The 15,460-nt window shown below is 42.7% G+C and overlaps 1 protein-coding gene across 1 annotated transcript in view; it reads left to right on the plus strand.

Moving 5' to 3' along the window:
- EXOC4 (exocyst complex component 4) overlaps positions 1–15,460 on the plus strand; it is an 813,795-nt gene that overhangs the window by 13,114 nt on the left and 785,221 nt on the right. Inside the window, exon 2 of the mRNA XM_081244856.1 lies at positions 6,610–6,799. Coding sequence (XP_081100982.1) covers positions 6,610–6,799 — 190 coding nt within the window. The remainder of the gene's footprint in view (positions 1–6,609; positions 6,800–15,460) is intronic.

Consider the following 15,460-nt stretch of genomic DNA (forward strand, 5'->3'; position numbering starts at 1 on the left):
TCAGTTCATAAATATCCTCAGGAATTTTCCACCGGGGGAGGCTTTAGGGGGTTTGGGCTAACAATGTTGTGATTCACAAATGATTGATTTTGTTCCTAATAATGTGTCAGCCCACGCATTGAGGGCACTTTATATTTTACAGAGCACATTCACACACTTCTCCAATCCTCACGATAACCTGGTGAGGCAGGTTCTCTTCCCTTGTCTGTTTGACAAGGAAAGAAACAGGCCCAGACATGTTAAGTGACCTGCCCAAGGTCAAAGAGCTTGAAAGTTGCAGACGCCTCATGTTTGACATTATTCGGTCAGAAGTAAGACACTTCTGCTGTATTGCTAATGGTAGTATTCTAGATTTGTGTTTTTCATCTTATTCTGCCTTTGACTGGAGGTTATTGTTTCTCGAGTGATAGGTTACCTTTGGGTGACTAACCCTGTTTTCATAGGTGTGCTTTTTCTTTTATTTGATCTTGCTTTTGTCTTTTTTAAAGAGTAATATCGACTTTTGTGTACTTTCTCCTGTCTGGACTCCATTACTCTATTAAGTCCAAAGTGAAAGCAAAATTGTTCCGTAGAAGGAGCCAGTTAACAGTGAGTAGTTATTTTCCTTTCAAAACACTTGACCGGCTACACGGAAATACAGAAGCTGGTATCAAAAAGGAAACTGACAAATTTCATTTTAGACCTGCAGGTATTTCCCCTGAGTGTTTATGCTTGTTTATAGGGCTTTCTTGGAGCTTGTGGTTGTAAATTCACTAGAACCATTTAACCTATGTGTTCCTACGAGGTGTTGTTAACAATAGCTTAGCATGGGTACTGTGGTCCTTTTAGTCCACTGGGTAAATAAATTCCTTCCTGCGATTAATTAGTCATGGTTAGTGATGTAATTCATCATGCAAATGCCAGAGCTGTCTTAGCGAAAAATTCTTAGTGATCCAGAGACGTCTGTGTCCAGCTTAACTGGAATCTACACTTTTATGTTTATCCATGAACTTGGCAATAGTTTGTAAAGCATAATGATTTTGAGATAGGAATGGAAAAAGCTCTAAAGAATGATTCAGTAACTTGAAGGCTTCTTGGGATGGCAACTTCAAATAGTTTCTCCACTGCTCCATGTCTTCTTTTAGCTCATGCTTTTTAAACCTTGTCCAGATTCAAGACTTACTACTGAAAAAGCTGCCAAGTGCTCTGTTGACATCTCTAGCTGTTCACTCCTCTCTTGAAATGTGGGCTGTAGCTTGATTAGGCTGCAGTCCTGCAGCTCAGGAGCTGAAGGCAGGAAAGTAGGTTTCACAGCATGTATAGCGGAAAGGGCATGGGTTTTGGCGTCAAGTATACTTAGCTTTAATTTCATTTTTTTTTTTTTTTTTTGCGGTACGCGGGCCTCTCACTGTTGTGGCCTCTCCCGTTGCGGAGCACAGGCTCCGGACGCGCAGGCTCAGTGGCCATGGCTCACGGGCCCAACCGCTCCGTGGCATGTGGGATCTTCCCGGACCGGGGCACGAACCCGCGTCCCCTGCATCGGCAGGCGGACTCTCAACCACTGCGCCACCCGGGAAGCCCTAATTTCACTTTTGATGTTAGCTGTGTGCATGTGTGCAACTTCACCTCTCTGTTCCTTTGATTCTTGATCTGTAAAAAGGTGGTGATACTATCTCACCAGACCATTTTGAGAGTCACCTTAAACTATGTGTACAAAATAACTACTGCATTGTTTAGTGTATAATAGACACTCAGTAATTTATATCCTGTGCCTCACTTTTGACCTTCTTTTCCCAAAATGTGGGACACAGAATGCATGTAAATTTGCGTATTTAGTTTTAAAATCTCCCAAGTAGAGGGTGCGTGAGAGCTAGTTTGTCTGTACTTGCAGTCAAAGGGATCTTGGATTATTTTTGGACTCAACATTTACAAAAAGAATGCTGTGTAGTTTTAGGTTACATGATTAGAAATAGAGTGCCTGTATTATGGGATATAAAACCTCTTTCTGTTTGGATGGTCACACCATATTAGAAGTATGTTGTGTCAGTTCTGAGTACCACATCTTGAGGCAGGATAGGGAACCTTTTAAGAACCAGACTCTCCAGGTTTGAGGCCTGGCTCTGCTACTTAAAAGTTCTGTGCTTCAAACGCACAACTCAGTCTTCATTTGTAAGAAGAGGGGGGACAATGGCACCTACTCCACAGGTGTTGTCTGGAATAAATTATTATATAAAAACCACTTAGATTAATATAGTGAGTCCTGTGTGGGGGTTACCCGTTTTCAAGGGAACTTCAGAAGAAAGTAACAAGGCTGGTGGGCTGCCATGTTGTGGAAGAAACAGATGAAAAAATTGGAGGTGCTGAAGGTGAGGAAAAAAACTATTGAGAGTCCTTTACCATTTAAAGAGAGACTTTATGGAAGAGGGAATAGACTTATTTTATGTTGCTGAAAAAAGTGGAACTAGGATCAATGGGTAGAAAGTACAAAGAGGCTGATTTTGCTTTATGTTAATGAAAGACCTTGTAACAAGCAGAGCAGTTCAAAATTGCAGTGAATGGCTTTGTGGGCCAGTGAGGTTTCCCTTGCCCAGAGGCTTAGAAGGCCGAGGAGAAGTTCCTGACCTGGCTGGCGGGGTGAGCTAGATGACAAACGTTCTCTTCTACCCTGCTCTCAGTTCAGGTCAAGTGACTTGCTTAAAGTAGGATAATCCTACACTGAATTTTGCTGCGTTTTGGTAGCACGTGTGGGAACTTTCTCCCTAGAGTTAGTCTGCTTTTATGGTCTATCATTCATTCATTTTGCAGATGTTTATTGTGGGAGGCATTGTATTTCTGGTCTCACTTTGCAGAAAAGAAAACAGGTTGGAAATGAATCTTCGTTTATGGTCTACTATTGCTTGACACCATGCAGTCCCCTGAGGAACCCAATGAATTAGGTTTCATTTTTGTTGGGAGACGATTCTCCTTGGGAAGGTTGTGTTTCTGAAGTTGTTGTGAGCAAAGTACGGGTGCCCTTTGTTTTAGACTGTCAAGGATGTTTGTTTGACATGTTTGGAAGATAGAGATAACCTTTCCAGAGCAAAGGGCAGGCATGTTTAAGCTCAGGGTTCCTCTCCAGCAACTCAGCATGTGTAGGCATCCATTTCGGCCCATCCTTCCAATGCCCGAGGGACTTGAGGGCAGGTGGCCTGCTACAGATATGCTGATGCTTGTGTTACTTGCTGTGCTATGACTAATAAAGTCCTGAGCTTCTGACCCACCCGGGAGTTTTGTGACTTACCCCAGCATCCGTGAAACTGCGGCAGGCTAACTTGTTAGCTTCTAAGTAGGATAAAGTCTCAGACTTCGCATTTCTTGACAGTATGGAGGAGTGAAGTGGGAGGTCAAATCTCATGCCTCTCCTATAAAAAGGGAGAGGGAGGGGACTTCCCTGGTGGTGCAGTGGTTAAGAATCCGCCTGCCAATGCAGGCGACACGGGTCTGAGCCCTGGTCTGGGAAGATCCCACATGCCACGGAGCAACTAAGCCCGTGCGCCACAACTACTAAGCCTGAGCTCTAGAGCCCTCGAGCCACAGCTACTGAGCCCGCGTGCCACAACTACTGAAGTCCGAGCACCTAGAGCCCGTGCTCTGCAGCAAGAGAAGCCACAGCAATAAGAAGCTGCACACTTCAACGAAGAGTAGCCCCCGCTCGCCACAACTAGAGAAAGCCAGTGTGCAGCAACGAAGACCCAACACAGCCAAAAATAAATAATAAATAAATAAGTTTATTAAAAAAAAAAAGGAGAGGGAGGATAACCACAGGACCCACTCCAGTGGGCTGTTCTGAGGATTAAACGTACTTTCTATAAAATGTGCAGCCTCTAGATATCAGTGGCTATTATCACTGCCTTCCTTTGCTCTAATTAAAAAAAAAAACTTTAATGGTTTTGTCCTTTCAGAGTTCTCCTATGTAAGTATTTTTGACTAAAGGCAAAATGTCATTCAGCCCAGTTTACATCAAGAGGATGAATTTCAAATGTGGGGCAAACATGGCACAGGCTATTTCCTTACATAAATATTTTCTCTGAAAATGAAAATAGGAGCTAAAACTCCCTATAGGCCCAACTTTCTCATCTTCATTTTAGTAACCCTTTCTGTTTTCTAAATAATTCCTAATGCTGTGGTAATGCGTTACAGTGACCACTGGTGCCCGAGAAGGTGTCCTCTCTCTCAGCCTGACATCTTCCTTGATGGTAATTCTACTAGTTAATGTAAACAATGTGAAATGCTTGGCATGTTTCCTTCCACAAACGGTGGTGGGGAGGAAATCATGCAAAGCGTCGTAAAGATGGCAAACGGATCCAGTGTAGCTTTGAAAAGTCTGTGGCCGTTTGCTGTGAAAGGGGGGAAATAATAGTTAAATATCTGGGAACTCTTCCCTTTGGGACACTTGATAAATTGAAGGCATTTTCTGATTGTGCTTTACTTTAGATTAACAGCCCGGAAGGTTTCAAATTTAAAGAGCAAAGTTATATATCACAGAAACAACAGGATGATATGCTTAGCCACCCTGTAGCCAAATACTGCAAGTAGTATTGGTAGCTCTCTCTTTGAAACCAAATTCCCCCTAAGTTCTCTACTCCGACTTACTTCATTAGTCAAATGCTCGTGTGGTATTTTCTGCCTGAAAGTAAGCTTGGAGGTGGTCTGGGGTAGGCTCACCAGTTGACAGAGGAGGACAGGATCCGGCATGGTAAAGGCCTTCCTTCAAGTCTTGGGGTTCCCAGTGTGCAGCCTGGAGTGTATCCTGTAGCCCTCACAGGCTTTGCCTTTTCCTTCCATTTCTATCCCTCCTGCTCCCTATTTCATGCTGGGCCCCATCTCTTGACATCCCTAACACATTTACAAACTTCTTTTTTGAGGTTAGATTGAAGTCAGAGACTGGCCTGCTGAATCGCCCTCTAAATTGGAAGATAAGTTTTATATATTATGTGACTCATGAATTAAGATCTTTCACTCTAAATGACATTTTGGAGAAGACTTGTTGTACAGTATTTTGCTTGCAAAAATCTGGAAGGGGATATGTGACTGATTCGCTGACAGACCATCTCTGAAAGCAGTTCTAATGATGGACTTATAATTGATGGCATCCATCATTGAGAGCCTAAACTACCCCCTCCCTAAATTAAAAAAGATAAATGAAATAAAGTATGCTGAATGTATAAGCTGACAAATCTGAGGGAATTTAATGAAACTAAATTACCGCAGCCAACAGATAAGAGAAAAAGGTTTCTTTGTTACTGATTATAACACTAAATTAAAAAAAAATTATCCAAGAAGGGTAAAAGAGGAAACAAGATCTGTGGTTCATGTATCAAGCTAAGTTATTGAAAGATTTTTAATAAGTGTATCTATCTCATTCCCTGCTTATTGTTGATTCGTATCAATCTTGTTAGTGCTGTTGGAAGGATAGTAAATGCAGGAACTGCCTTGTAGTATAGCTGATATTGCTGTCTGTTGTAGTGGATTTTAGAATGACTGTGACCTTATTTCCAGGCCGCTGGGGGGCTCTGTACTGAATTCAGGTCATTTGAATGAACTGTTTGGAAGGCGGTTCCTCAGTGTAGAAGCAATTTTATAGTAAGTATGCTTTTGGCTATATATAAAAGAAGACCAAGCGAAAGTGACTTAAACAATGGATATTTATTATCTCCCCTAACAGGGAGTCCCTCGATAAGGCAGCTGTGGGTTGGCTGCTTTAGTGGCCCAATGATGTAATGGCAGTAGCTTGGCATTTCTCTTGGCTTCCCCTTCCAGGATTATAGTATGGCTAATGTATGATTATCTTAGTTTTGTATAACAATACCCAGTGTTGGGAAAAGGGACCTGCTTCCTGTTAACCTTTTTGCAAGAAAACTACTCCTAGGGGCTTCCCTGGTGGCACAGTGGTTAAGAATCGCCTGCCAATGCAGGGAACACGGGTTCGAGTCCTGGTCCGGGAAGATCCCACATGCCGTGGAGCACCTGGGCCTGTGTGCCACAACTACTGAGGCTGCGCTCTAGATAGAGCCCGCGAGCCACAAGTACTGAGCCCGCGAGCCACAAGTACTGAGCCCACGAGCCACAAGTACTGAGCCCGCACGCCTAGAGCCCATGCTCTGCAACGAAGAGTAGCTCCCGCTTGCTGCAACTAGAGAAAGCTTGTTCGCTGCAACGAAGACCCAAAGTAGCCAAAAATAAATAAAATAAATAAATAAATAAAATATCATTTTATAAAAAGAAAAAGAAAACTACTCCTAGAAGTCCTTAGGTCTCATTGGCCAGACTTGTCACTGGTAAGGGGAATGCACGTACTTGAATTCACTCCAACAAATCAAGACCTACCCAGGTTCTTGCAGAGCTCATGCTGCCTATTACCTGATTATGCCAAGGGGAAAAGTGAAGAGAGAGACTCCTTGGATTGGCAACCAATAAATCCATTTAGATAGGCTACTGGAATTTGCTGTGCAGGCGGTTTCCTATTTTCTCTTAGTAACTTGTTTCATTTCCTAGTTAGTGAGGTGAATGTGCTCTCATTGACTTAACTCATCCTTCGTCTACTTTTGGGTTTCAAGGTTGCCTCAGCTTGATATATGCTGTCTTTACCAGGACCCTGTCTACCAGTGATGATGTTGAAGACAGAGAAAATGAGAAGGGGCGTCTTGAAGAAGCCTATGAGAAGTGTGATCGTGACCTGGATGAACTGATCGTGCAACACTACACAGAATTGACGACGGCCATTCGCACGTACCAGAGCATCACAGAGCGCATCACCAACTCCCGAAACAAAATAAAGCAGGTAAGCCTCCGTCCTTCTAATACCTGGTGATTGTTGCGTCTACCATTAGTCCAGGGGTTATAGCTTGGAGGTGCCCTGGTAGTGGTAACAGCCTTAACGAGTGATTCATACTGATGCTTCGCAGGAGTTTTGCAGGTTTCTGGAAAGCCAGGATGCAGAGGTTCACAGAGGGCATCTGGCCTTGCTTCTTTTCTCCCTTAAGTCTGATCCTTGGCTTCTGCCATTACTTTTCCTTTTTAAAAATAAATTTATTTATTTATTTATTTTGGCTGCGTTGGGTCTTCCTCGCTGTGTGCAGGGTTTCTCTCGTTGCAGTGAGTGGGGCCTACTCTTTGTGGTGGTGCCCGGGCTTCTCACTGCGGTGGCTTTTCTTATTGCAGAGCACGGACTCCAGGTGTGTGGGCTCAGTAGTTGTGGCACACGGGCTCAGTGGTTGTGACTTGCGGGCTCTAGAGTGCAGGTTCACTAGTTGTGGCACAGAGGCTTAGTTGCTCAGTGGCACTTGGGATCTTCCCGGACCAGGGATCGAACCCACGTTCCCTGCGTTGGCAGGCGGATTCTTAACCGCTGCTCTACCAGGGAAGTCCCTCTGCCGTTCCTTTTCACTGCAGTGTGAAATGGCACAGAGGAGATGGCCTGAACTTGAGGAAGCCTGAAAGGGGAGCTGTTTTAAGACTCTAGGGCCTTTTATTGTTAGAGGCTCTCGTTATAATGTATTAAATGTATTTATTGTGCTCATGTCACACATTGTGTGTGTGTATTGCCGTAGCAGTGGAAAATAAAAAAAATTTTTGGTTTTGAGTATGTCACCCCATTTGAAGTTGGTTGTGATTTCTCTGCAGTCATTGTACATTCTTGTTGGTTTTGAGAAGAAAATCTAACTCACAAATTATTTAAATGTAAATATTTATGAATACTGAAGTTCTTGAATATTGTTCTTTAGTAGTGACAAGCATGCATTAATTTTTATTTTGTAACTGTCTTTCATATTTTGGAGCTGTTTTTCTTTCACTCTTTTTCTTTCTCCCTTCTCTCTTCCTCTCCTCCTTCCCTCTTCTTGGTTCCTTTCTTCCTTTTTTTTTTTAATTGGGGCATAGTTGTTTTACAATGTTGTTTTAGTTTCTCCTGTACAGCGAAGAGAAGTGGAGTTCCTTGTGCTATACAGCAGGTTCTCATTAGGTATCTATTTTTACATATGAGTGTATATATGTCAATCCCAATCTCCCAGTTCATCCCACCACTGCCCACCCACCCCGCTTTCCCGCCTTGGTGTCCATACATTTGTTCTCTACACCTGTGTCTCTATTTCTGGTTTGCAAGGCAGAAATTGGTTCCTTTCTTCTTTCCTCCCTCCCCCCTCCCCTCCCCCCTCCCCTCCCCTCCCCCCTCCCCTCCCCTCCCCCCCCTCCCCTCCCCTCCCCTCCCTCCCCTCCCCTCCCCTCCCCTCCCCTCCCCTCCCCTCCCCTCCCCTCCCCTCCCCGCTTCCTTCTGTGGTTGGTCTTTCTTTCTTTTTTTTTTTTGCGGTATGCGGGCCTCTCACTGTTGTGGCCTCTCCTGTTGCGGAGCACAGGCTCCGGACGCGCAGGCTCAGCGGCCATGGCTCACGGGCCCAGCCGCTCCACGGCATGTGGGATCTTCCCGGACCGGGGCACGAACCCGTGTCCTCTGCATCGGCAGGCGGACTCTCAACCACTGCGCCACCAGGGAAGCCCTGTGTGGTTGGTCTTTGAAACACTTTTGGTTCCTGGGTGCCACATCTTTAGTTCTTAAAGGATACAGTGGGTTCATGAGGGGTATTTGTTATGTTTGGTCAAGGGACGAACTGATCAAATAAAGGTTATATACTGGCACATCATGGTTACGTGGTTCTTGGCTATGTATTTTGAGGGTCACCCCTTTAATACCTTGTATTACCGCTCTCTGATAAATAACAGTTGCTCCTACTTACTGGGCACTGATTCCTTGCCAGGCAGAATTATGTCTGTTCCCCACTCAACAAATTTAGGATTTGAACTCTGGTCTCCCTGCTCTGAGCAGGGAGCCCCCCATTTCTTTGTACATGAGATATTTTGCGGAACCCCAACATATACCAGTTGCCTCTTGTTTGGTATTGGGCTGAGAGATGCAGAGCCTCGTGCTGGTACCCCTCCTTAGCGCTCAGCAGCTGACCCTCAAGCACCTCTGTGGCCAGAGGGCCGCACAGACCATTTGAAGTGTGCTGCCCTGTGCTATTTGATTGGTTCGGGGATTCTCTGGATGTACCTGCCCAGTGGTGGCCGTGCCTACGGTCTCCTCACATGTTTTCTTCCCTGCCTTCTAGACCTTATCATTTGGTAATAGGTACCTAAATGATTCTTCTAAGAATGCTGTTATATGTGAGTTTCAGCCTTGAAGTGTACAGTTCCACAATCAGTAGGTTGCTAACCTTTTTTTGAAGCAATGTGGTGACCACTTTACATTTTAGAATGAACTGGGCATTTTCAGAAGGAATTCTATAATTCTTAGCCTTTACAAGTGGTGAGTTCATCCTGTGGATGTATCGGTGAAACTAGGTAAAGCTATAGATCAGTAGGTCTAGATTTAAAGTGAACTGTAGTCCATTTTGACCCAATGTACTAAGCTCCAGAGGGGTCAGAAAGTGCATCTGTAGAGCTGCTGACCTTCTGGCTTTGCTTTGGGTAATCACAGTAAGATTGAAGGACCTCTTGGTGTTGGTGTTTTCTGATGAGTGTGCTTGACTGGAAGGACTTTGTCCTAATCTCAAGGGAGGCACTGCAGTGGTCTCTGCCTGGACTCCCTATCACTCTGAGTCAGTAGTTTCTTTGCCCAAACAAAGAGTGTTTGCTCGTACTGAAAAAGAGAGTCTCATCTTGATTATTGCACATTTGTTTTAGTAGCCACTCTTTTCACCGTCCTCCTCATTTTCAAGTATGCTGGAGTTTTGAGCAAAAGGAAACAACAAAAAATTTTTTTTTATTATGTCAGACAGTTGTCAAGAAAGTAAATGTTGGGGGCTTCCCTGGTGGCGCAGTGGTTGAGAGTCCGCCTGCCGATGCAGGGGACGCGGGTTTGTGCCCGGGTCCGGGAAGATCCCACATGCCGCGGAGCGGCTGGGCCCGTGAGCCATGGCCGCTGAGCCTGCGAGTCCGGAGCCTGTGCTCCGCAACGGGAGAGACCACGACAGTGAGAGGCCTGCGTACCGCAAAAAAAAAAAAAAAAAAAAAAGAAAGTAAATGTCACATAACTCAGTGTTATGAACTGGCCTCAATATTGGCAAGAGAAAAATAAAGAGCTAAATGTCTTTTCAAGAAAGCCTTTGATAATTGATACATGGGAGAAGAAAATTTTGGGGAAAAATGAAAGGGCATTTGTTTTTATTGTATAATTTGACAGTTTTGTACTGTGAAAGTCTGTTTCTTATCACCAAGGAAACACTGATGTTTCCTCACTAATCTTTGCCTGTCAGTTTTGGTTTTTAATTGCACTTTAGATTGTATACGGAATAAAGGTATGTATATTTTTAAAGTAAAAATGGGGATGATTCAGTAATCATTGGTTTACATTATTTCAGAGCCAAGCAAGATGTTGAGAACGTGTGAATCTGAATTGACATTTTCTTTCTGCTCTCTGCCAAAAGAATGGAACGAGCATTCACTCAGTAAATATCTGTTGAGTGCCAGCTATGTGCTGGTGGTGGTTTCTATACTGAAATCTGTTTTAGATTTCCATGTAATGGAAAATACCAGTCCCTGTCCTCATGGGGGTTACATGCTAGTGGGAAGACACAGGAAAACAAATAGATGATATTTAGCAACATGATTTAGTCTCTATAAAATCTTTGTTTTGTGCTGAGCAGTGGTCTAGGTCCTGGGGTATAGAAGTGAGTAAAACAGACAAAAATTCCTGTCCTCGTGGAGTTTACGTTCTAGTCAAGAAAGGCAGGCTGTAAATTAGTAAGAGGGTATAACAGATGGTAAGAAATGCTGTGCTTAAAATAAAAAAAAAGCAAGGAAGGAGAATAAGGGGTTGCTGTTTTGAACAGAGTGGTCAGGGAGGGCTTCACTGCGGTTATATTCAAGCCAACACTAGAAGAAGGTGAGGGAGAGTCCGGAAAACCACCCCAGGAAGGAGGAATAGCAGGTACAGAAAGATCCTCAAGCAAGAACATGATTGGAATTTGGGGGAGCAGCAAGGTTGGAGCTGGAGCACAGTGAGAAGTGGGGAGGGTGGCAGAGGGAGATGAGAGCGCTGGTGGGTGAGGTGTGGCAGAGTGGGTCCGGTCACGTGGGGTCTTGATCACTGTAAGGACTTTGATTTTAACCCTGGGTGTGTGGAAATCATTGTAAGTTTTGAGCACAAGAACGGCACGATGTGTCTAACATGTTAAAAGGGCCACTCTAGCTGCTGTACTGAGAAGAGATTTTAGTGGGGGCCAGGGCAGATGAAGATGTTCACATTCATGCTTTGTTACCTTTTTTTATCTTTTTTTTTTTTTTTTTTTTTTTTTTTTTTTTTTGGTACGTGGGCCTCTCACTGTTGTGGCCTCTCCCGTTGCGGAGCACAGGCTCCGGATGCGCAGGCTCAGCGGCCATGGCTCACGGGCCCAGCCGCTCCGCGGCATGTGGGATCTTCCCGGACCGGGGCATGAACCCGCGTCCCCTGCATCGGCAGGCGGACTCTCAACCACTGCGCCACCAGGGAAGCCCCCTTTGTTACCTTTTAAAGCTTGAGAACACGGAACTGTTTACGTTCCCCATTTTGGTATTTCTTTCATTTACGGATTCTTGTTGGTAGAATCTCTGTCCTTGAGGATAGTATGAGATGACAGATGGATCTGAGTCTTCTTTGATGCTCCAAACTTCTTTATATCAGTCAAGTCCACTTGGAATTTTTTCGAGATTAAATGTGCAAATAAAATACCATGTATGATTGATCAGGTCAGTTACGTGGGTAAGTAAAATAGTTGGGCTGTCTTATTACTGTTGAGTACAAATGAGATGTTACTGCATTAGGAAACCTCAGAGTTTATAGCTTCTACCAGTGTCTGTCATAATGACTGTTACAGCAGCACCAGAATAGATGAATATGAATGGATATGAGTTGGGAACTTGGGCCGTATGCTTGTTGGTAGTATTTGAATTTGAGTGTTTCTTCCATCCTGTATTAAGTAGATGAGATGATAACCAGATTTCTTTAAAGATACTAAGTATCCATCTAATGCTTATCATAGAAGCAGGTAAACTGAAGGGAAAACACAGATACTTGTCTCTGTTGTGATGTGCGCACAAACGCTTTACATTTCGCCCCAGTTTCGGCTGTTCTGTTGGTGCTTGATAGAGCTCTTAACTCATTTTTCTTGCCTGTAATTGGAAATAACCATATGTGATTGTTAAAGTGAAGTTGTTAGGGCTTGATCATTGAGTAATGTAACATTCATTACTTAACATTTAACTAAAATAATTTTGTGACTTTTTATATGAGAGTATATGTTGTGAGGTAGAATTAGAATGAAGAATAACCTTAATTGATATAAAAAAGAAAGTCACAGTAGGCCAACATGGTTTTGGTAGGAAGTTATTTAAGCCCAGGCATAAGATAGAAAATCCCAGCTGCTTGTATGAGAGAGGGAAAAAAAGCCTAGAAATGGACATGCCAAACTGTGGGCAAGAATGAGATATCATCCCTTAAAATCTAGGCAGTGGTCCGGATCATTAATGCGGTCACAAGAACTACAAGGCAGTCTTTTCATTAAGTTTAACTGTATCTGTATTTGTGTTCTGTATCCATACTCTGCAACTCAAAGGGATAGTATTGCCTTTGGAAAAGGTTGAGTGGAGCCTCTCAGAATTTAAGACCTTAGAATGGAAGTTGAAAAACTAAGGAGCAAAAAGCATGAGAAATAAAAGTTTGAGGATAATTAAAAAATGATCTTTAGTTCTAAAGGGCTTGTAAACAGAGCAGTGAGTAGTGTTTCTACAGTTCATTTGTTCTAAGCACTTTCTATTAAGACTGTGGGAAAAAATGGCTTGGACATGTGTTAGGATAATACCCATGAAAATGCTTATATGTGGATTTGTTTTTACTACAAAACAGAGAAAATATGATACTCTGTTCTTTTAGAAGTAAGAATAACGTTGATGGTTTCATTAATTTTCATTTACCATCCCTTGCTTCTGAGGAACTTTACAGGGTATTTCTAGTCTACAGTCTCAATGAAGTGCTTTGCACATTTGTTGTATTTTATTACAGATAATGTGCACACTCAAAGGCATTCCCCTCCTCCCCTAATACTTCATCCACGTTCAGTGCTTTTCTGATTTTATGACTTAAAAGTTAGGGCCTCCACCACCTCCCCTGTGCCTCCATCAGCATCCTCCTCTGTCACATGTCCCAACGTGTTGTTCAGAGGCCCCAGTTCATTTCCTTCTCTCTTGATCTTTCTCAAGGCAGGGTTGCAAAAATCTCTCTCTGCTTTCTGGCAGAGTGGGTCATCTCACATATCCATTCATAATGACCTCTTGGGCCCTGTGTTCCTTATTTTCTCTTTTTCTAATAGTCTCTAATTAAAGTGACGTAGTTCTTGTTTATTGAAACTGAAATTCTTGCTTTTTCTGAACAGGTGATTTGGAGCAAATGAAGTTACTAGAATTCTAAGGAAGCAAAGGAAACTTGTGTTTGAGGAAGGATTTCTTTACTTGGGTTTTTTTTTTTGTTTTTTTACAACTTTATTGGAGTATAATTGCTTCACAATGCTGTATTAGTTTCTGCTCTATAACAAAGTGAATCAGTTATACATATACATCTGTTCCCATATCGCTTCCCTTTTGCGTCTCCCTCCCTCCCACCCTCCCTATCCCACCCCTCCAGCCGGTCACAAAGCATCTAGCTGATCTCCCGGTGCTATGCGGCTGCTTCCCACTAGCTATCTACCTTACGTTTGGTAGTTTTACTTGGGTTTTGATGTCATGATTTGAAAAGCTTGACTCTTCATGGATTTATTTAAGGAAGAAACAGAGTAACAGAATTTTTGAATCTTAACTATCCTGATTAAATTAGAATGGAATTAAAATGCTGTCACCATGTTTCTAAAAGAACAGGCCTTTGAGAAATAAACATTTATTTGGAATATGGTACCTTTCTTACATTTACCTGCATTTATTCATTGATAGACATAGCCCTGTTTCTCCCCTCCCTGTTTCAAAAATCATATTTATTGAGCTAGCGTTTACGTACAATAAAATGCATTATTTTTAGTTCAGTGAGTTTTGTCAAACGCATATATCCTTGAATATGTTTCCATTGCCCCAGAGACTTCTCTCCTGCTTCTTTATAGGCCATACTCCCAACCCCATCTTGCTCCAAACAAATACTGATTTGAAATCTATCACCATATATTATTTTTCCCTGTTGCAGAACTTCATAGCGTGTATACTCCTGCGTCTGGCTTCTTTTGCTCAGCATAATCTTGAGATTCTTCACATTTCTTCCCTTTTATTGCTGACTGGTATTCCCCCTGCCACCCCAAGTTTTAAAAGAACATTTCTTCATAACTGACTTTCTGATCAAAAAGCTGAAGCCTCAGGGCAATTTAGTATTAAAAGTTCTTTTAGCTTCTTATGTCTGCAGCTTTGGCTAAACCGTTTAGGAAATGGTTTTGGTGATGTTCATTTTCCACACAGCCTGATGCCATTTCCCCCACCCCCAAACACACACACATTCTACCTTCCTTTTCTTTTTTCCTCCATGTACTATGCAAAAGTGAGGAGTGAGCTGATTACATTGTATATATCCTAGTGTGAAATGCCATAATGGTCTTTTTTTCCAATCAGAAGGGAGATTGCCAAGCTTTACTGACACCCTGTAAGTTTATCTCCCACTATCTGCATCCAGAGCCTAGTTGGGTGTTGTATGACATAAAATTTATTTTTAACAGTTTCCATAGTAACCGTTACACACAGAGGGAAAAGCTGAGAAGTATAGAACCAAGGTGGTATAAGTAGAATATCAGAAATTAGATTCTGAGAGATTTTAACTAAAATTTAACATAGAATGGATTTAATAGCTAGAGTTCTTAACCCAGGCACCAAGAACTCCTAGAGGATCTAGGAATGGCCTTGAGAAATGTGTTTAAAAAATCAAATAAAACCACAAATGCTGATAAAAACCAGCATTTCCCTACCTCATCCTACCAAAGTACTAATTCCAACACTTCAGAGGTATGGAATTTTACTCTTTTAGTTTTTTTTTTTTTTCCAGATATTTGTATTTCTGTATTTCTAAGTAATATGCTTATACTACTTTTCTGGATCTTTCTATTTTAGACATTGTATATGAGCTTCCAGTTATGGTTCCTCCTTCACTCTTTCCCCCACCCCACCTCATCTTCTTCCCTCATCCTCTGTATAGTTGTGTCCTAGTTTTTGGTTAAATAGCTGGTGCGTATTTTATTATAACGACGTAAATATTTACATCTAAACCATCCAGCATACTATTTTTTTTAAACCCCACATTTGTTTATTTATTTATTTTTGGCTGTGTTGGGTCTTTGTTTCTGTGCGAGGGCTTTCTCTAGTTGTGGCAAGCGGGGGCCACTCTTCATCGCGGTGCGCGGGCCTCTCACTATCGCGGCCTCTTGTTGCGGAGCACAGGCTCCAGACGCGC

Source organism: Mesoplodon bidens (genome assembly GCF_964165515.1).
Source record: "Mesoplodon bidens genome assembly, chromosome: 9".
In the NCBI taxonomy this organism is placed as follows: domain Eukaryota; kingdom Metazoa; phylum Chordata; class Mammalia; order Artiodactyla; family Ziphiidae; genus Mesoplodon; species Mesoplodon bidens.